Raw genomic sequence first — 21,490 nt, forward strand, 5'->3', positions numbered from 1 at the left:
CAGCAAGATCATCCAAGGGCTGTCTTCTCTCTGATCCTGAACTTTTCCTCATTCATTCTGTCTCCAGGGCTGTCAACCAGGGACTCGTATCTTGTTTTGAGGTCACAATACACTGACACAGTCATGGGTACTTATCTCCTCCTTTTACTCGATCTGAATTAAATTAGGAGAAGCAGGCATGATGAGATGAGGCAGGGCTGTGCGGAGAGTCATTAAAAGCTTCAAACTGTCTGTTTTACGCCAGTATCAGCAATACATTTCTTATCTTGAAATTATTGGCTCCAAATTTGAGCCAAAACAGAGAACAAGTTACAGAATAACTAAACCACCAGACTGCTTTTTTTTTTTTTTGAAAAGCAATATTTATGGATTTTTAGAAGTGTTGTTAATTGATTAAAGTCCAACTCTTGACATTTGAGTACAAAGTACGATCGAATGACTGGGCGTGTTTTACACATTCACATTCCACGGAGGAGCCACTCAAGCCAAGTGGAGGGTTTAGTTACTCTCTAACAGATTATATGCACTGTTGACTGCATAAAGTGTTGGGAATGGATGGATAGATGGATAGATAAACTGGCCTATATGGCCAAATGTAGATACCCAAACCAGTGTCCCAGTGTCCATATGTGATTCGACATCTTACTCCAAAATAGTTGTATATTATGGATATTAATGGATATTAATACGTCGTGGGAATATACTGCAGGCTAAAGGTATTTGTTCATATTCAGCAACAAGAGCATTAGTGAAGTCAGCCATAAGCCCCCCCTTCTGATTGTTATCAGCTGTTATTCAATAATATATTGCATTTAGAAGTTCAGGATAATTGCTTTTTCGTCAGCGATTATGGGAGTGGTTGTGGATATCTGCAACTTGTGAATCAGAGATGACTCAGCTTTCTGAGGTGTGTTTGTAGGTACACTGTAGTGTAGTTCAACAGCATAAGTCATAATTAGAATAGCAGAGCCAGCATGTAGTGTGTGTGTATAGCTGCGTTTCCACCAAGCACGTCAGTTCAGTTCAGTTCAGGTCAGGTCTGTTCAGTTCAGTTCAGTTCAGTTCAGAATGCATTTTTTGCATTTCCATTGTGAAAATATGTGGATGGTATTCAGTACCTTGGGAACTGTTCCCATTTTTTGTCAACCCTCTGCTTGGGGTACATAGCACACTGATTCGGTACTATAAGGTGGAGCTTTAAACACTGCAGTCTGTTGATTGGTCAGCACTGTGTGTTCAGGGCTGAGCTGTGGCTGCTTTGACTACTGTTCATACTGTGACAAGTTTTTCATACATTAGAAAACTCTAATCATAAAATGATAGGATGTTTTTCAGGCTCTAGCAGCAGCTGGAGACTGAGAAAATATCATTTAATTCACTGGGCCGACTGCCAGCAACTTTTAGCGGGAACGTTGACTTGGAATGTTTCTCAGTGCATGAGATGACAACATATATCTATCCAACACACATTAACTTTCAGTATGACAACTTTGACTATTTCAACTGTTTTTATTGTCTCTCTTGGAGGATATATACTTTTAGTAAAGAGTGGATCTAAACATTTAAAAAACATGAACAAGTATGCGAATTTTGGGCCTTGGCCCATCTTCAGGTAATTGTATTAGGTGCTACAGACATGTTCAGCATCCCGAACTTTACGGAACTTGGTTACCTTGGAATTACACTTTTAAGAGACACAACAATGTATATGGTGGTGTTTTACTGATGGTCACATGGAAGTAATTTTGGTGTTATGCTTAAATATGTCATGCATGTGCTCATTTAGAAGTTGAGTTGTTTTCTGTTCACTCTCTTCAGTTTATTTCCCGCATACAGTTGCTGCATTAAGTGATAGGTATCAAGCTTTAAAAACATCTATTAATGTATTGTCTGTCTTTATAATGAAGGACAGCCACCCCACAGTTAGGGCCGTGCCTTTAAATGATTAAAAAAGAGGCTGTAAACACTTTGGCTTCAAGCTCTGGAATCACACATTTCTGGATAATTGTGTGAACATTTTCACACATGGTTTCCAAAAAAAGTTAGAGTCAGCCAGAATACTCTCAGTGTGGATATCCTCTGTGCTTCCTGTCCCTGGTTCACAGACAGCACCATGGCAGCAGCTTGCTGGTGTCAGATGGTCTTTCTTAATTAAAGGTTTACCTTCCTTCTATTGAAGACAAAACTTGCCATCCTGTTTGCTTTTCTCCATTAAAGTGCCACTCTGAGACTGCTGGGCGCCTTCACCAACAACACACCCATCTCGTGGCAGTCACATGTTCATTTGCTGTCTGAGGCGGCCCCGAACCACGGGTGTTCAGGCTTGATGACCAGCCCTCTCTGCCGGACAGGAAGGTTGGTGTTGTGTTGTTTGAATCCTGAGAAAATTTGGTTTGTTTCTTTTGAAAACATGGAGGAAAAGTCAATGAGCAACTTGGCAAGAATTATTCCCAAAAATTGAAAGAAATAAGTTGATTTAGAAATGTTTAAAAAGAAGTTTGGAAAAAATGTCCTGAAAACTATATTTGTGATTATCAAATCATTATTATGATTATTATTACATATAGTTATTAATTACATGTATACAATTATTTTACATAATTATCATTATTTTTTAAGCATGTTTTTTCAGATAATTTCCATGTTTTTTGTGTGTTTTTTGTCAAGTTTCAAGTAGTTTAGTTTCAAGTAGTTTATTATGACTTTTTGGGTTACCTCTTGCTTTGTTACTATGTTTTGTTTTTATTTTGAAAGAGGTCAAGCCAAATTGCTACAGTTTTAAAGGGCCAAAGGGTTAAGGAGACTGTTCAGTAAAAAGATGCACGCATGCACACGTGCGTGCACACACACACACACACACACACACACACACACACATACACATATATATACAGTAAAAAAAATGCTGTAAATTAAGAATTCTTTCAAAAATATAAATAATAATTGTTTATTTTTATCAATTTACAAAATGCAAAGTGAGCGAACAAAAGAAAAATCAAAATCAAATTCAAATCAACATTGGTCTTACTACCCTTTGCCTTCAAACCAGCATCAATTCTTATAGGTAAACTTGCACAAAGTCAGGGAGTTTGTAGGATTATAGTCAGGTATATGATCAACCAATTATACCAAACAGGCGCTAATGATCATCAATTTCACATATAGGTTGAAACACAGTCATCAACTGAAACATAAACAGCTGTGTAGGACGCTTAACACTTGGTGAGGAACAGCCAAACTCTGCTACCAAGATGAGGTTGTGGAAGACAGTTTCATGTCACAGGTCATACACAATGGCTCTCCCAGACAAAGATTTCAAAGCATACTGGAGTTTAAAGATGTGCTGTTGAAGCTCTTTTGAAGAAGCACAAAGAAACGGGCAACGTAAGTGCAGCAGATGAAAAACACATCAAGCTTATTTATCTTTGAAATCAGAAGATATCCAGCAGTGCCAGCTCAGAACTGGCAGAAACCAGTGGGACCCAGGTACACCCATCTACTGGCCAGAGAAGTCTGGCCAGAAGTGGTCTTCATGGAAGAGTTGTAGCCAAAAAACCATACCTCCAACATGGAAACAAGGCCAAGTGACTCAACTATGCACGAAAACATAGGAACTGGGGTGCAGAAAACTGGCAGCAGGTGCTCTGAACTGATGAGTCAAAATTTGAAATATTTGGCTGTTGCAGAAGGCAGTTTGTTCCGCTGGAGAGCAGTACAGTAATGAGTGTCTGCAGGCAACAGTGAAGCATGGTGGAGATTCCTTGCAAGTTTGGGGCTGCATTTCTGCAAATGGAGTTGGAGATTTGGTCAGGATTAATGGTGTCCTCAATGCTGAGAAAGACAGGCAGATACTTATCCATCATGCAATACCATCAGGGAGGCTTATGATTGGCACCAAATTTATTCTGCAGCAGGACAACGACCCCAATCATACAGTCAATATCATTCTAACTATCTTCAGCGTAAAGAAGAACAAGAAGTCCTAGAAGTGATGGGATGGCTACCACAGAGCCCCGATCTCAACATAACTGAGTCTGTCTGTGATTACATGACAGAAGGATTAGAGGAAGCCTACATCCACAGAAGATCTGTGGTTAGTTCCTTCAAAAACTGTGTGCAAGTGTACCTAGAAGAATTGATGCTGTTTTGAAAGCAAAGGGTGCTCACACCAAATATTGATTTGATTTAGATTTCTCTTCTGTTCATTCACTACATTTTGTTATTTGATGAAAATAAACTATTAACACTAACATTTTTGAAAGAATTCTTAATTTATACTATTTTTTCACACCTGCCTAAAACTTTTGCACAGAACCGTATATGCCACAGAAGTATTATTACTTTTTAAGAATTTTCTTCCAGGTCATGTTTTTATTTTTTATTTTTTATTTTTTGTTTTTTACTTTTTACTTTTTTGTTGTGTATACTTTTTTAAAATAATTTTCTTACACTTGCAAATATTTGGGCCTTTTCAAGTTGCTCGGTGCCCTCTTCCCATGTTTTGGAAAGAAATTAAGCCAATCTGCCTAAGTTTCAAAGGGTTAACTACCTTTCCTCGTGTTCAGTGCCCCATGTGAAAACAAACAGAGGTTGTAAGACTCAAGTATCAAATGAAAGTGATAAATAAAAACCACAGCAGTGTACACCGCTCATGTCACAGGAGCGCTGCGCCTGTGAGCAGATGTGTAATTTATCTTGATCCATTGTTTATACCAGGCAAGGGGATGTAACTCATAAATGAAATGGAGAGGGAAACCATGGTGCAACATGCAGAAAAGTTTTTAATTCAGACTTAAAAATACCCATCTTTCAAACAATGCAGGCTTGAACACAATTCCTTAAATCAACACACAGACGACTTGAATAGCAATGTATTTGGAGGTTGTGCTCTTTGTCAGGCAGCAAAGATTGTATAAAATTTTTTCTGCACATTGCTGTGGTTTCAGCACCCTATCCTCTTTGTGCTAGCTTTTGGCCTATTTGTGAATCCTGAGTTCCACTTTTCTGTGTGCCACTTTCATCCAGTGTAAAATAGATGTGATATTTGTGAGAGGGTGGGGTGTTGTGTGGGTTGATGTAGTCCACTGGATATCTTCATGGAGATGTCTGGTTCTTCAGGCTGCTCGTGTATCTGATGCAGTCACCTTTCCTGCCTTCTGCTCAAACCACATGCCGCATTTTGACTGTATTCCTTTCTCCTTTTTTATCACACGACTAAACTGAAGGGTGTAAGAAGTTTGTGGTATGTGACAAATCCAAACTGTGAGGAGTTCACTTGAAGGGTTTCCCAGGGTTTCCTATGCATTCATTTATTTGTGGTTGGCTGCTCAGTTATTCATTACACCACACTCTCAAAGTGCAGAGTGAACTGTTGGCTCAGACGGGGCAGCAGTGAAGTGAAACGTAACCTTTCATTGTGCTGGGTCTAAAAGTTTGCATTCACTCACTCTGCTTCTCTTCTCATCCATCAATCTCATCAGCTCTGACCGGATCAACTCATCATCTATTCACAGTGCAACTCAAACTGCTGATTATGATTAGATTCACTTGCACTGTGTTCACAGACAAACATCCAGAGTATGCATTGAATGACCATCCAAACACACACACACACACACACACACACACACACACACACACACACACACACACGACAATTTTTTCGTAAAAAGACTGACTGATATAAAAATGTAGCTGTTCCTCTATTATGCTTAACCCTGTTAAGACCTCTTCACTCCTTTACCGGACACTGGAAAAGAGTTTTATGAGATTCATGTCATAGATTATTGTGTTAACCTAACGAAAATTTTAAAACATTTTAACTACTGCATTAGAACACTGACTATAGTGACCCTGAAACTAACAACCCGTAGATCAACTTTTGGTGCAGCTAGCTAACATTAGCTAATTGTCACTCACCTTTGCGTTGATGAAAAATGTCCTTTCTCAATATCCTTTACCTCCCAACCAGAATCATTACTGATCCACCCAAAATATCTGTGCAAACTGCCTGTACTCTCTGGACTGGACTGTACATTTCTATCCTGGCAGCAGTGTGAGGGGAGCGTTTCTCCACAGATTTATTCATGTTATCATCTCCATGGTGGAGGTCTGGCAAAGACATCACCATTTCAGTGATTGAAAGACTGGCTGCTGTTGTATATGGATCGCAGGTGCCCAAAACTTGGATTTTGTTCACATGACCTTGTTTTTCTTCTTTGGAGAAGTGATCGAAATATTCATGGCTTAAAACAGATGGGTTATTTGACATTATTTGACTGCTGCAGTTCAAGTATCCAGTATTGGCTGCCATATTGGAACATTGTATGTCACAAAGAACATTGCTTAAAATAGAGTTTGTCCATCACAGATGGCATTCAGTTATGGACCACTGAGCCAAACCCCCTGTTTTCCTGTCTGTCCATTTATCTGTCCCTCCTTCCCAACAACAGGACTTGGGTTGGGTGCTAATGGAATTCATTGTGGGCTTAAAAAGTAACAATTCTGTTTCATCTAACTGATTAACTTTAGGCTGCCAGATGGCCAAAGCAGTATCTTTTTGAGTGACTTAAGTTTGCAGCATTATTGATCAGTAGCTGCTCACATCTCCTCAACTGACTGCAGGTTTTGTTGGTTTAAATTCACTGGTGTAGAAATGTCACATTTTCTGTCATTCTATCTCTCAAAGACACTCGCACACACGTTGTGGTGCTCTGTCCTTGTGTCGCTGTCCTTGTCTTAGTCCTTGTGCTGACCATTGTGCCACTCTTTATAAGGCAGGTGGTTTTCTAGTCGGCGATGTGTATCTGTGGTCATTATCATAAGCCAGTTCAGCAGACACTGTGCAACCCTGTCTGAACACAGTGATATCAAAACTTAAGAAAAATGCAGCATAAAAGCTACAATGGATCAAAATGTGTATCACAGAGAAAGACACCAGGAGTAATTACAATGACACAGGAGATGCAAGTGATAAGAGAATAATAATTACACAGCTGACCGTTATTATAGGCAGTAGGGTGTGTTCAAAAGACAGATCTAAAGTCTGGATTTACAGATGGAGACGGATCACACAGATGTCCTGACACAAGCAGGAAGTTTTTTCGTTTTCCTTTTTTCCTTCATGCATCCTTTGGAATAAATGGACAGAACAGCAAAATTGCTCTGTCCTCAGAGCAGAGAGAACAGAGTCTTGTCAACACATTCTCATGCCAAGTTGTCACATGTTGTCGCATTGCAGTGGACTTCCACATCTATGTATTACACTCTAGGTATCCCTGCGCATTTACTCTTTATGTTCTGGGATAGCACTACCATGATATCAACAAATGCATATGTCGGGGTTAAACACAACACGTGGTTTCAGCAAATAAAGCACATGGCAAGCAACAACGGGACGTCAACTAAGGCACATGGTTAGGTGTAGAAAAAAAACATCAAATTCAGACAGGAAGTGAACACCTAACTCCTGCATGAAGTCTTGTGTTTGTTTGATCCATCCACTTCCTTTCATGCCCACTTTATAGGCGCCCTCACTCTCCTTATATTATGTTGTTACTGCAGCATTTCAACCTGACTCCATCCTGATGCATTTCATGCAGATGTGAGAGGTTTCATTGGGCTGCGTTTTTCAAGTGATGCTGCTCATCTGTGTATCATGCCACCACAGCAGGTGCTGTCTGGCTGTTGGCTGGTGTATGACAATACTGTGACCTGTTCCATCCGGCCACAGCTGACGTCAGGATCTTAGTATGAAAGCACTGACAAATCAGCGGTACTTGATGACTTTGGAATGAGAGTGGGCTGACTGTGTCTGCAGTTCATGTGTCTGTTATTAATGTGTCTGTGGTAACCACATTCAGCCTTGCTTGAACAGACTGTACAGGATCTTGCAGTTTTAGAAAATGTTTCTGTCCAGGACAGTTCTTGTGCCCCTATGGTTGATCTGCATGCAGAGTTGTATTTCAGGTTGTTTTTGCTTTTAATAACTGGAGGCAAAATGCACTGCATCAGAGTTTGTTGTGATTGTAGGCCAATGCATCTCTGACCATCTCTCCCGGTAGTTTGCATAATCGACTCTTTAATGCATCTTGGGTTCATTTCCACCTGTGTTTGATGTTTTTTTTCTATGATTGCAGTCCAGTCACCCAGGTGTTAATGCCAGCTGGAAAGGAAGTCCTCATAATGAAAAGGAACACTGGGATCTGAATCTGCAAATCCATTTCAGTCAGCAAAACTATCAAGCCCAGCCCTGCCTTAGCAGGCAGACTGACTCTGAGTGTTTCTGACCACCTCACTGCTCTGTGTCCTGAGACTGAGTGAGATGTCAGAGTAGAGATAAACTGAAGGCCCATCCCTGGGAGACGCTGGAGTTAGACACTGTGGACACCTCGTTCTTTTCAAGTCAATCACAGGACAGCACAACACTTCCATCACAGTGATTTATGCTGGAGCTGGACAGGGCTGCAGCAGCACGTGACTGCAGTTCTGATTGTAGATAAAAGTGGACTTATCAGTGATGAATGGAAAGCTGGAGGAACACCAGTTTAACAACATATCAGTCAGATAGCAGGCTTTGCACAGGGCTTCTCTTTATGGAATTTATGTACATTTTCATGTCGAAAAGGATTTTTAAGGAACCCATGACACAAAATACTGCCCCTTTAATGGATTTTTTTAAAGACACCGTATTGATCTATGTATAATATTGGCTTGATAAGGTATATCTGTAGTCATTTAGAAGTGTCTGTGATATTACATTTATTCAGCCATACTTAAGGCCTTGTGCAGAGAGCATCATTCTGTGAAGATGCTGGCACTGTAAAACTATAGTTGAAGAAGATTTCATCACCCTATGAAATGGAAAAGAATTACAGGATTGAATTGTTGAAAGAGTAAAGCCTCTCTCTTTTTATCGGGTCAAGGATAAACTCTCATGAGCTTATACTTTGCGGGGATGTTGAAGCTGTTGTAACAGCCTTCAGAGAAATAACAGACAGAATTTTATGGTGCTAGAGAGACAGAATTACCTCAGCTCTAAACAGTAGCCCTGCTGTAGCAGCAGACAGTGTGCGCGCTCTGTGTGTGGTAGCTGGGAGTAATCACCCTCAGCTCCACAGAGATAACTGTTAGCTGCACTGTTCCACTTCACTTCTCCTCCACTGACCCCTGTGTGAGACACCCACACTCAATTGTGTCAGCAGTGTCTTCCTGAGAGCTCCTGGACAATGGCATTTTTTATTGTAGTAGTGTTTTGATGAAAGAGTAGGACAGCATACTGATGACTACAGAGTGGAGCTTCAGATTCACAGGAGTCACCCTGCTGAGAGCAATTTTTTTTTGGCGATCTGCTACAGAAGTTAGCAAGTCAAAAAATCTACTTGCCATTCAAAAAGTTTTAGCGGCCAACTAGGTTTTTAATATACAGCACACTATCACAATGGTGGAACTGCAGGGGCCAGATGCATAAAACTGTAGATTCACGGTCAAAAACTGTGTGCACACAGAGGCAGAAACATGCAGATGCATTCTTTTGGTCAGACTTATTAAGCTGTGTGTACGCCTGATTCTGTTTCATGAATCTCAATCTTTGTGGCACTGAGCACACGGGCACAAGCCTCATTTCCACACCCACAGTTCAATACAAATGGACATAAAAACACCCTGAACTCCACCATCATTACACCAGTCAGTGAGTAATACAGTAAAGAAAGAGACATTTCACGGCTGTGTTGGATCAGCGAGGGTCTCCAACAGAGCAGCCTTCATTACACACAGCTATGGATATTTGTAGCGACTCTATCACTAATTCATCACATTTCTGCAAACTGTGCTTGTGGAAACTAACTACAGAATGCTCCACATAATGAAATTAAATACTTATAAACAGGGGGATGAATGTAAATAAAAATATTGCTGAATACTTAAAATTTAACTTTATAAATTCACCTTTTTTTACAGAACGCTGTGTAAGCTGCAAAAAATAAATAAATAAATAAAACAATCAATTAAAATGGAATGAAAAAACAACCTTAAAATAATGTTTTCTGTCTCTTAACTTATATTCAATCTTCTTCTTATCATCTCACCTGCAGCTCCCTCAGCTACAACTGTGTGTCTCCTGCTCTGAGGAGTGTGTGAGGTGCTCACATTCTCATCACACACTCCTCCTTTATAAATACCACTTTATGTGTGGGAAAAAGCATACACGTGGTTTTTGTGCGTACAGATTGCTAATGCATCTGGCCACAGGTTTCCTGCCAAAGGGTGCACTAATGCACAAGCTGCATTTAGATATTTGGCTACTGGTGAGTGGTGGTAATTTGCCACCAGTGCTTTCTTTTATTATTATTATTATTATTATTACTATTACTATTATGTTAGCAAATAAGCTATACAAAAGAAAAAGCAACATACTCAGAGAAAACTGTTTTTTCTGAGCTAGCAGCTGAGAGGTTAATCGTTTACCATCACACCTGGGCTTAATTTAACACTGCAACATTTACATTGTGACATCTCAGTGTGAACAATTTTTTTAAAGGCATGGACAAAGCAAATATTTATGCAGCTAGATTTAGTGAAAAAGCTCTGGACTTTTTGGGAGATATGACAGAATATGAGCAGTTTTGGGGATTCTGTTGGAAGAAATAATCCCCCTTTAATAAACACAGATCAAGATAAATCTCAGTGAAGTTAACAAAAGACGTCAACCAAAGTTTCAAGGCAAAAGAAGAAAGCAAGCTACAATATAAGTATACGTGTCAGGTCAGGTTATGGTTGAAGTGCTGTAAGATTTGAACAGCTAAAGAATGAACAAGTGATTGTCAGTGACTGAATGAAGCAGCTGGTATCTGGCTTGATAATCACACTCAATTGCCATTTTGTTGCACTTCATTCATTTAGGTTTTCACTGTGTTCATATCAGCTGATATCTTGTGGTTTTATCCTAAGCAGGAGGTAGTGAGGTATCTGTCCCACTGTTTTCAGACATAAAGAAGCAGTTAAGCTTAAACCAAAGCTACCTTGTTATGCCTCCACACCAGTGACAGCCAAAGCCAGAGACATGTATGTTTTTAGGTCGCCGCCTGTACGTACGGACTTTCATACATCTGTCCATTTGTCTGCCCATCTGTCCGTCTGGCCATTCTTGTGAAGCAATATCTCAAAATAAAAATAAAAACTCAGGGAACATCTTCAAATTTGGCACAAATGTTCAATTGACTCATGTATGAATTTATAAGAATCTGGTTGTCAAAGGTCAAGGTCAAGGTGACCTCATAAAACATGTTTTTGATCATAACTCAAGAATTCATGACCAACAATGTAAAAAATGACTAACAGGATATAATGAAGTGCTGAAATTTTATGTCCAAGAGGTCAAAGGTCAACTGTAACATCATAATGTTCTGCAAAAACACTTTTCTATCCATTACTCAGCATCATAAGTCAGGACCAGAAGGGGACACATTTGGACAGATACTGAAATGGTGACACTAATCTGTAAGCTGTGCTGATTGTAGAAATCTTCTGTGCTGCCATAGGAAGATAAATGCGAAGCATTTGTGTTTTTACAGACATGGATGTAATCTGTAAGTGCAACTTGACTTAAGGCATACGACCGCATGGTGGGTATTTCTAGTTTACAACATGTAAAGAAATGATTTCGTGAGTAATGCCTTCAGTCTTATCCAAGCTTGTCATCACCATAGCAATGCAGCCGCACTCCTTAATGCTACTACACCAGTATAATTCTCGTTAATTAATAATTTCGTTGTGACATTACTCAACAAGACAGATAGTCTCACATAATAGCTGTAATGCACTGTATGGAAATTCGTTATTCATTCATTTTGATGTTGACATTTTGCTTTTGTTCCCTCTCTCAGTGCTTTCTCATAAGGCTGTCCAAAACCCCTGCTACCTCTTCATGGCAATTTAATGAGAGCCCCAAGTAACAAATCCTAATTTTGTTTGTTGCCTTTGTTGGGAAGGTTGAATGGCAACACTCACTAATAATGCATGTGAATATGACCTGCAGTCAAATGGTTTAGTATTCCAAAACCTTCAATGTTTTTACATGCTGTGGTTTGGAACCTCTGCATGTTGTTTTCTTCAACAACATAATAAACTGAGCACCAGCTTTTCAGCCTCAATATGCTGATCTTTAATTGTTTTACCACACAGTCACAGAAACATTTGCCCTTTGTTTGTAAAAGACGTTGACATCCTTGATATTCAAGTTACCCAGAGACTAGGATGGAGCTATCTATGGTTGTGTCACTCAGAGCGTTTTACCCTTCTTTTTTTTTTTTAGCTCTGTTTGAGTTAAACAGTCCACTAATTCTGCTCTTATCAATTGGTTTCCAGCCACAGCAGGAATCTTTTTTCATCTTTTTTTCGGTCTGATAAAAACATTTAATGCTACCCAACACCAAATGGTGGACAAGGTCAGAGACTAGCTGGTGAGGAGTTGATAAAGACCAGAACACAGACTTTTTTACCTGCATGTTCGCATCCCAAGTCGTCACTTGTTGCAGCTTTGCAGTAGATCTCTGTTTCAACAAATTATGTTTTCAGTATTCTTCTGTGTCTACTACTTAATTCTGAGATGCTGCTACCATGATGTTAACACAAGCACACGGTGGGATTATTCTACACTTGATAATGTTTAGGCATCACCAGCACATGGAAACCAATTCACATGGACGTCAACAAACACGTTTCCACAGATGATTAGGATTAGGGGAAGGAGGCACATGGTAAGGCATAGAAAAAAAACATCACATTCACACAGGAAGGGAACACCTTGCTCCTGTATGACAGTCCAGGATTTATGCTGCAATGACTTCTTCAAGCTTAAAGATAAAGTTCAGTTAAGCGTTCATGTAATATGTGAAGACAAATAGTGTCTGAAATATTTGCTATTTCGTTGATAAGCCTAAAACAGAACATTGCCAGAATTGCTGTCTATGTCAGTCATGGTGATAATTGAAGAACATCTGGCAGCTCTGTTTCATAAAAAAATTAACATAATAAATGATCATAATTGGCCCAACAAGGAGAATTTCCAACACACCTGCAAACTATTCACTGCCAAGGCAAAATGTTCATACTAAACTAAGAAAATATTCACTGTCAGCAAATTTCATTAGTTTTCCTTCATTGTCTGCTTCTGGCATCTAAAGCATGATTAACATTTTACTGGTTATGTTGTGTTACAGTTATTTAGGCAACACAAAACACATTCTTCAGGGAGGTCAGGGAAATAATTTTTAGGAGATTGTGTCCTTGGTTAATTACTGAGAAAGGATGTGTTAACTTCGGTATTTTGCTAAAGTCACAATCTTTCACTGACTTTAAAGGGTCTCAAGGCAGTTCTCAACTCTGAGGTGGCTGAGACCTTGGATAACCAACATGTTCTCATCCCAAGTCGTCACATATAGCTGCTTTGTCAGTGGAGTTCTCATCTACATCTACATATTACACTCTGTGTCTGCAGTTGACATTCCGGCATATTGCATAATAAAATGATGCAACAAAAGCACATGGTTATGCTTAGGAAACAAAAGAACATGACAACCAACACCAGGGCGTCAACAAAAGCATATGGGTAGAATTTGGCTTCAAAGGCACAGGGGGTTAGGTTTAGGCAGACAGAAGCACTTTATTGTGCTTTGTAGTTCCAGCCTGCTTTCATTCCAAAGAACTCAAATGCTACAACTTTTGCAGTGCTTTTGTGAGATCCTGATGCCTAAAGTCGTCTTCCCCGTCACATGATAAGCTGGTGGACATCGTCAGCTGAAAAGGCGACCAGACAGAACCGGTTATGGCAGCATGATACTTGGATGGGCAGCGTCATTTGAGAGCACCATACTAAACCTGGTGCAATCCACATGATATGCCACCTAACGGTGTCAAGTTGAAATGCTGCCAGTGACAATCTCATTCTCATCTCATTCTCATCTGAATGTGTCTCATCTGAATGTGATGTTTTTTTTTTGTTTTACATCTTACCCTGAGTGTCCCTCTGCTAATCCTAACCATCCATGGCAGCATGTACGTTTGTTTATGTCCGGGCATTGGTTACCACGTGTTTTTGTTGCCTGCACATAACCACATGCAGCATCATCCCACCATGTGCATCCCGGAACATCAATCGCAACACTGAAGGATACCTAGTACAAATTTTGTTCAGCGTTCCCTTCCAGTATGTTAGCCTAGAGTGTTAGAGCCAGATGGGACCACATTCCTTATTATGCTTTGTGTTACAAGGCTTGTGTTTGTTTCTCCATTCCTTTATCTGCTCTTAGGGGATAAGGAGATATAGGCCATGAACGTACTAGGAAGCAGATCAAAAGTGGTACAACGCCTGTGGTAGTGGTGGCAGGAATGCACGGCACAACAAAGTAACCCAGTTTATCACAAAGCCTTCCCTGTAACACAGATCTCAGCACTCAAAGGTGTGATAAACTGCAATAATTAATTGTGAGGTAGCTCTGTTTATGTACACAAGCCTCATTATATGTGATGAGCTGAGCAGTGGGCACCCTTAGCAATAAAATCTTTGTTTTTAGTACTTGAGCTAAGACATATCTCCCCCACTAGACTCCACTGATATGATGCTGATTAGAGAAAGGAGATAGAGAGAATGATAGAGGAAAGAGTGCTGTAGCCAAGCTGATTACCAAAGACCTCACACTGGAGCTGCAAAGGTTAATTGGATTCTGTCAACATGATATTTTTGGGCAATGTTTAATTCTCTCAGATCACCACTTGTGCGTCATCTTTTAATTTTCTTTTTGGGAAAAAATAATGGTTGGATCTTGACATAATCAGTGCATGACAACTTTATGAACCTATCAGGACTGGGTAATGCCCTCTTACGCTGTTTGTGCAGAAACAAGGGCATGTTAGGATATCCAACATGAGACAAACACTGCATGTCCCTCTCTTTGTTAAGTAATACCATGAGCAGGCATGCTTATAGAGTCAGGAACACCATGCAGTGTATCTAGTGAAATGAGGAAGATTTGGATTTTCACATTATATAAAGCAAAATCGCTTAAACCAGCACAGCACATGGCGGTCTCTGTGTTACATAACTGACGGAAGTACACACAACTCATCTATCAGGAAGAAGTAAAGAGGTGGGGGTGTTTTGTCCCTGGGATTTGTGTCAACAGAAAAAATGTTCTCACGCTCTCCAGCTTAGTGCTGTGTGTTGCATCAGGGCGAGGCTCAGACACTCCCTGTGTTTGTGTTGATCTCTGCCTCATCTGGAAGCTGCTTCTGCTCCGCACTGAGACCTGATGGATGGTGCTAGAGTGACTGCAGGTCTGTGTGTCCACATGAACTGACCTTGTTGTGCTCTGCTGATTAAGAGGGGGATGTCTCCTCACCATCACCCCCGAAACATGACTTTTGATTATTACTGTGCAGAGTCTGTACTGATACATGACGCTGCAAGAGAATAAGTCACTGACACAATGTTTGTTCACTGCTTCAGAGCCTGCAGTCATGATATTAGAAAAAGTGGAATTATTGTGTTAATCTGATTAAAACTGGACTTCTAAGATACATGCAAACATGTTAGTCTGACTGAAAATCTGCCTTAATCGTATTTCTCAAAATTGACTAAAACCCAGATAATTCAGTTGAAGTCAAGCTATTCCATCATATAAACACCTCAGTTAGCTGGACTTGTCATTCTGTACATGATCCTCATCGCCGCGCCGGCCTCCATCGATGGTTAGGGAAAGGAAGGGTTCATTATTTATGAGGGGGAGGTTGCTGCAAAACAAGTATGCCATTTTATAAAAATGTAGCACCGAGGAGGGACTTCTGTTTTTTTTTTTTATTTCGACTTAGTGAGGGACATACAACTTAAAAAGGTAGCATTTTATATTTATTTTAAGTAAAAAAGTCACACTCCGGCAACCCTCCTCCTTTGAAAAATAAAGTACAGTTCCACAACCCCAGCACAGAAGCTAAGCAATGTCCTACTGTGGATGGGGCAGCAAAACTTATTTTAGCCCTAGTGTTTACTGTATTTGAATATTTTCTCCTCTTTACCTTCGACAGCAGCTGATGGAGGCAGCGGTAACACGCAGCTCCGCTGTTCAGTGTGGTAACATGACTGTTTTTGTCAGTGGAGTCTGGTGTTTTTGATATAACAGCTTCAAACCCCCGTCAGTACGGGCTGTCTTATAGCAAGTAAAGTAATGAAAAAATTGTAAATATTGCATAGGCTACATTTAAACTGATATTGATTTTTTTAGGTGGCTTAAAAGCAATCAATGAAGTTGATGAAAGTGAATTAAATGTCCTAATCGAGCTTTGACCGTAGCTCTGCTGAGCTGTTCATGTAAACATGCTGAGTGTGAGACACACAGTTTTCATTTCAACACGTGTCCACTGTAGCAGCAATGTGTGAGGCTAAGCATTACCTACCACATTCACATGCGCAGACACAGCAGCTTATTGGGTCAATGTTTCCAGCAGTCATATTCTAGAGGAAGTATTGATCCATGACATTCTTAAGCAAATGTTCAATGTGCTGCTCTCTTTCCTCGACTGATGGGAGTATAAAGCCCCACTTCTGCAGCATTTTAGAGAACAGATAGCAATACTGGCAACAGGGACAGTAGATGACATTACCATTCAAAATTAAAATATTTCACTTTTTGTCGTTCTTCAAAAAGGATATTACAATCACATGTTAAGTAGCTCTATACTACCTTTATATACAAAAGTAACACCTCCTAACACACATCTAGACCCTAGATGTACATAGTGTTTCCACTGCTGTCAGTCCTCTTACATGTGGGCGGGGTTGTTGTCACTCATTTCTCCATCCATCAGCTCTCGCTGTATTTCCCTGTTCAGGGGTGATACAGAGTGAAGTCTGCACCCTGTTTATTGTCCACGTCCACGGAACTGCATGAGGACAATTTTCAGAACAAAAAAGAGCTGGCTGCAGTGAGCGTCTCTCTCAATGGGATATTTAAAAATGGAGGATTTGTGCATTGACTCCTTGTCAGAAAACAGCAGGGGTTAAGTGCTGCTCTCACACATCTGGCACTTGTCTCACGCTTTTGGGCTCTGTCTCACGGTCTCACAACACCGAGGAAAATCTCAAAACACTGTGACAGCAGACATGTTGAACTTTCGTGTAATGCATTGAATGACTTTGACTCTAGTATACAGCTGAGTGTTTGACTACTGACTCATATTTGCTTCCACAGCATTTCATTATTGCGGATCAAACAGCTGATGGTCCCACAGCAGTGCAGTGAGACAGATAGACACACAGAGCAGAGCTTCTTCTCACAGCACCAAAGTGTTAGAATGAACAAACAACCAAATATTCAGCAGTTAAAAGTGCCTACTTTAGACTTCTACAGACTACTTATCTTTAGTTTCAGGTTCAGTCAGACTGAATTATTTAGAAACACCAGGACGCATCATTCCGTGTCTCTTCCAGCCACTAGCGCTGAGCTCTCATTATTATTACCATGTGCAGATGTAATGTTTTGGGGGCCTGGAGCCACAAGCACATTGCCTTCTTTTCACCGTTTCTCTAACTGAGAATACTGGCAGACTGTTGGCAGCTATAGAAGAGGTAGGCCTACCCTCAAAACTTTTTTTTCCCAAGTAAAAAGATTAATAGCGCACAGCAGAAGATAAAATCGGAGTCCTGCAGTCAGGAGAGGTTGGCCTATTATCAGCACAATGTACTTAAATTTACCTGAAGTTTGAGATGAAGCTTTTAATTCCCATATAATGCTGGATAGTTTGGTAAATAATAATGCAATACAGTGCAACATACTGTGGTCAAATGAAACTGTGTCAGCGAACTATGAAGGCAATAAAACAAACCAAAAAACAGCAAAAAAAACTAAATAATTGTTCATCAATCGTAATTTAATCGCGATATTGATCTGGGGTATTATCACCCAGGCCTAATACAAAGTGTCACACATTCAGATATGGTCATACATAGCTACTTATTATCCAATTTGGTTTCCAACTGAAAGTTTTGTTGTGGAATTTACAACAATTAATGAACACTTTATACTAAGTCAATTCATTAAATGTAACAGTAAATCTGCTTGATTTAACAACATTAAACATAAGCTCACTGTTACTTTGAGAACTTGTATTAATCTTAGCAGTAGACATTTCCTGAAACCGCAGCAGACTATGAATGTGTGTGTGTGTGTGTGTGTTTTCCAGCATAAGCACCATTATTAAACTCAATTAGTCCTTGAAAACACTTTGCCAACCCTCTGACAGTTTAGAAGTTTTGGGCGCTAGAGTGTTTAGAGATTGGCGTTATGTAAGCAGAGAACCTGCACTCGTGTGATAACAGGAAGCTTATATGGCTGGCAGTAGGAAATCTCCATCCAGGACTTAACCTCCATGGATGAGAGATTATTACTGGCAGCTCTGGGTCGCAAAAGAGCACAACCCATTTGCCCTTGGGGCACGACTATACATATGGCATACTGCTGTTAGACTTACATTTGATCCAGGGTCTTCCCATCACACACTGCATTACACTGCAATGAGCCCAAGGGTTAATGATTACATTTTGGAGGGCAGCTACTTGGTGTCAGATTTGTTTTATCAATTAGTCGGTGCATCAAATCATTTCAAACATACTCATTATTAACCTGCAAACATTTGGATGTTGAGCGAGCCCAATTGCTAGAGGAAAATGTTGGCATTGTACGTTTTTGCAAACCACAAATATGTTGCATTTGCACGTTATATCAACATTACTAAAGTGACATAATATGAGCTGGCTTATTCCTTGGGAGGTGGAGGGGATGGTGTGACACCTAGAAGAGATGCTTGCCATGCTGCTGACTACTGTACAGAACCAACAATAACAATACCTGTTGTCCATTTTGAGCTACAAAATAGGGTATTTTAAGCCCAAACAAGATATTTCCCTTAAAACCACTGCCTAAACCTAACCACCCATTTAACACAGCATTGTTAGAAATGTAAAGTTTCAATGTATGCGCTTCATAATAACATACAAATGTCACATATCCGTGCTTTGCAGAAATTAATAATGCCGACATTTTTTCAAGCACCTGGACTGCTTTAAAAAAGTGAAATATGAAACTCTATCTCATGAAAGGATACAAATCACAATATATACTATTTTTATCCCAAAATGTGATTTGGTGCTTAAAAAAAACATGATCCTGTTTTTTGGTCTGTTCTATCCTCATAAATGCCAAAAAGTTTAACTTACAGGGGCCTCTTGGAGGGGTTGGCCAAAGTGCCAGTTTCTGTTGGCGAGAGTGTCTGATCACACTTAAACAAGTATTCCTCTCCAAAATCATCTTCCTTTTAAGGCTGAACCATGCTTGTTATTCCTCACAGACAGTCCTGTCGGGCCTTATCTCGGGCTAATCAGCCATCTCTTTAGTGCAGCTTTTTATATCAGCATTTACCAACCCTCTTCAAGTTAATGCTCCCTCAGCTGTCCACCTTGAAAGTTTATGAGTTCATCAAGACCAGTGTAAATGTTCCTTAATTCCCAGATGACAAGCAGTAAAGTCCCAGACAGATGTGAGCATCTGGCTTTCAGTTTTGCATTAGCACTGCTGTCTGCAGAAAGCTTCTGATAATAACAGAAAATGCTCTTTGTCTGTGTGTGATTGTTCTGATGCCTTTGTGCCTATCAGACACAGGCGCTGTGTTTGCTGCTAGTGAAAGAGAACACATTTGAAAAAGAAAAATCAATTCGAAAAGAATGACTTTGCGAAGAGTGTCTTTTCCCAGGAAAGAACACAGAGCACTGCACCGTGGAAAAAGGAATCTTGCAAAAGAAACCAAACCAAAGTGGTCCAGAGGCAGCAAGTTATTGAATGCACCAGTTGGTATCTGTCCTCACTGAGGTGATGCGTCAATGACAAGGAGCTGCTTCTTCCATTACTCAGCCTGCTGCAGCAATTAGGCACCAGGAGATATATAGGTGGTTTATTTATGGCAGGCCCCATATTACCTTGACGGTCCCAAAGTCCCCTCTGCTCCCTGATCGTGGAATAATCAACACCTTCTCATCAGAAATCATTACATGTTGCAGCTTTGCAGACTTACGCGTCTAAATATTAGGCTCTAGTTGTACTTACGTATCTGTTCTTTACATTCTGGGATGCCACTACCGTGAGGTCAACAAATGCACATGGTAGGATTACAGTGAACATGGTTATGTTTAGGCAACAAAAGCACATGGCAACCAACATTGGGACATAAACAAATGCACATGCTGCCAAGGATGGTTACTTTTAGGGGAAGGAGGCACATAGTAATGTGTAGGAAAAAAAACTCATCACACTCATCCACCACCCCTTCTGCCCACACTAAAGGCGTCCTTGCACTCCCCATATTATGTTGTTAAGGGCATATATATATATATATATATATATATATATATATATATATCTGCCTCCTCTTGCCTTGTGCTTCCTTCCTGTTCATATCTGTTCTCCACAGCCTCTGTTGTCAGCTTATAATGCACTCAGCCTGACACATTCTGATCATGTTTCATCTCCCCCTCCCCTCCCTGCTCCCTACCTGGCACTGAGCTCTATGTTCTGATTCAGCCCCGTTGTGATAATGCATATATGAGAGTTCCTGGCCCTGATTTGAAGGCATTAAAATGCTGCGGGCAGTGGACAAAAGTAATCTCTCTTTCTGCAAAATGCAACATTCAGCTCAGTGGGAGTTAGCGAGCTGATGGACCCCCTCTCTGCTCTTCAGCCCGCCACCATTCACTGCAACAGAAGCACACCGTCATCTATGCATCACTAGCTGTCTGATTTGAAATGAAACACACAACTATAATTTCTTGAACTTGATGAAATGTTCATTTTAAACTGCTTCAATGTGCCTTTCTTTTTTTATGTTGCAGGCGACACGCCTCATTGCCTGTAGAAGTCTCAGAGATCCCTCTAAACCTTATTGCCCCTCCATGTAGAAGAAGTTACCCCTGTCGCAAATGGAAATCTGCATCTTTTGGGTAAATTGAAAGGTTTTTCTTGAAGTCACCTTTTTTTCATGAGACTACGACTTTCTACGCCCATTTCCTGACAATCTGTCTCATTACAACAGTTTCTCTCCTGATGCTAGTTTACCGTATCACTCTGTTTTTCAGCCTGATAAAACATCTAATTTCTGACCCTGCCATTTTCCATGCTGCTGTTGAGTGTTGCTTTGTTTGTCAGCCTTTTTCCTTTTCCTCTTGAAGACTTCCACCACCTACTGTGTACAGGCTGGTGGGTGGCCTCCTCAGCCTCCAAATGCACTCAAATAGAAAATGAATAACACTCATCACGACCACAGACATGAAGCAGAAGCGCAGTGGGGGAACGGGCTTTCTGGGATAGATCTGGCAGAACAGACCCCTGTGATGACATATCTCTCCTTTCAATTTCCCTCTATCCCTCTATCTTTCAGGATTACTTCATGA

The 21,490-nt window shown here is 40.3% G+C and overlaps 1 protein-coding gene across 3 annotated transcripts in view; it reads left to right on the forward strand.

Annotated features, from left to right (window-relative positions):
* iqsec1b (IQ motif and Sec7 domain ArfGEF 1b) overlaps nucleotides 1–21,490 on the forward strand; it is a 268,783-nt gene that overhangs the window by 63,568 nt on the left and 183,725 nt on the right. For 2 of the 3 annotated variants that reach the window (XM_042498112.1, XM_042498087.1), the window contains exon 2: nucleotides 20,933–21,040. In XM_042498112.1, the coding sequence (XP_042354046.1) occupies nucleotides 20,933–21,040 (108 nt within the window). Of the gene's footprint in view, nucleotides 1–2,317; nucleotides 2,356–20,932; nucleotides 21,041–21,490 lie in introns of those variants that run through there. The other variant, XM_042498095.1, reaches the window with a different exon arrangement.

This window comes from Plectropomus leopardus, chromosome 2 (genome assembly GCF_008729295.1).
Source record: "Plectropomus leopardus isolate mb chromosome 2, YSFRI_Pleo_2.0, whole genome shotgun sequence".
NCBI lineage: Eukaryota > Metazoa > Chordata > Actinopteri > Perciformes > Serranidae > Plectropomus > Plectropomus leopardus.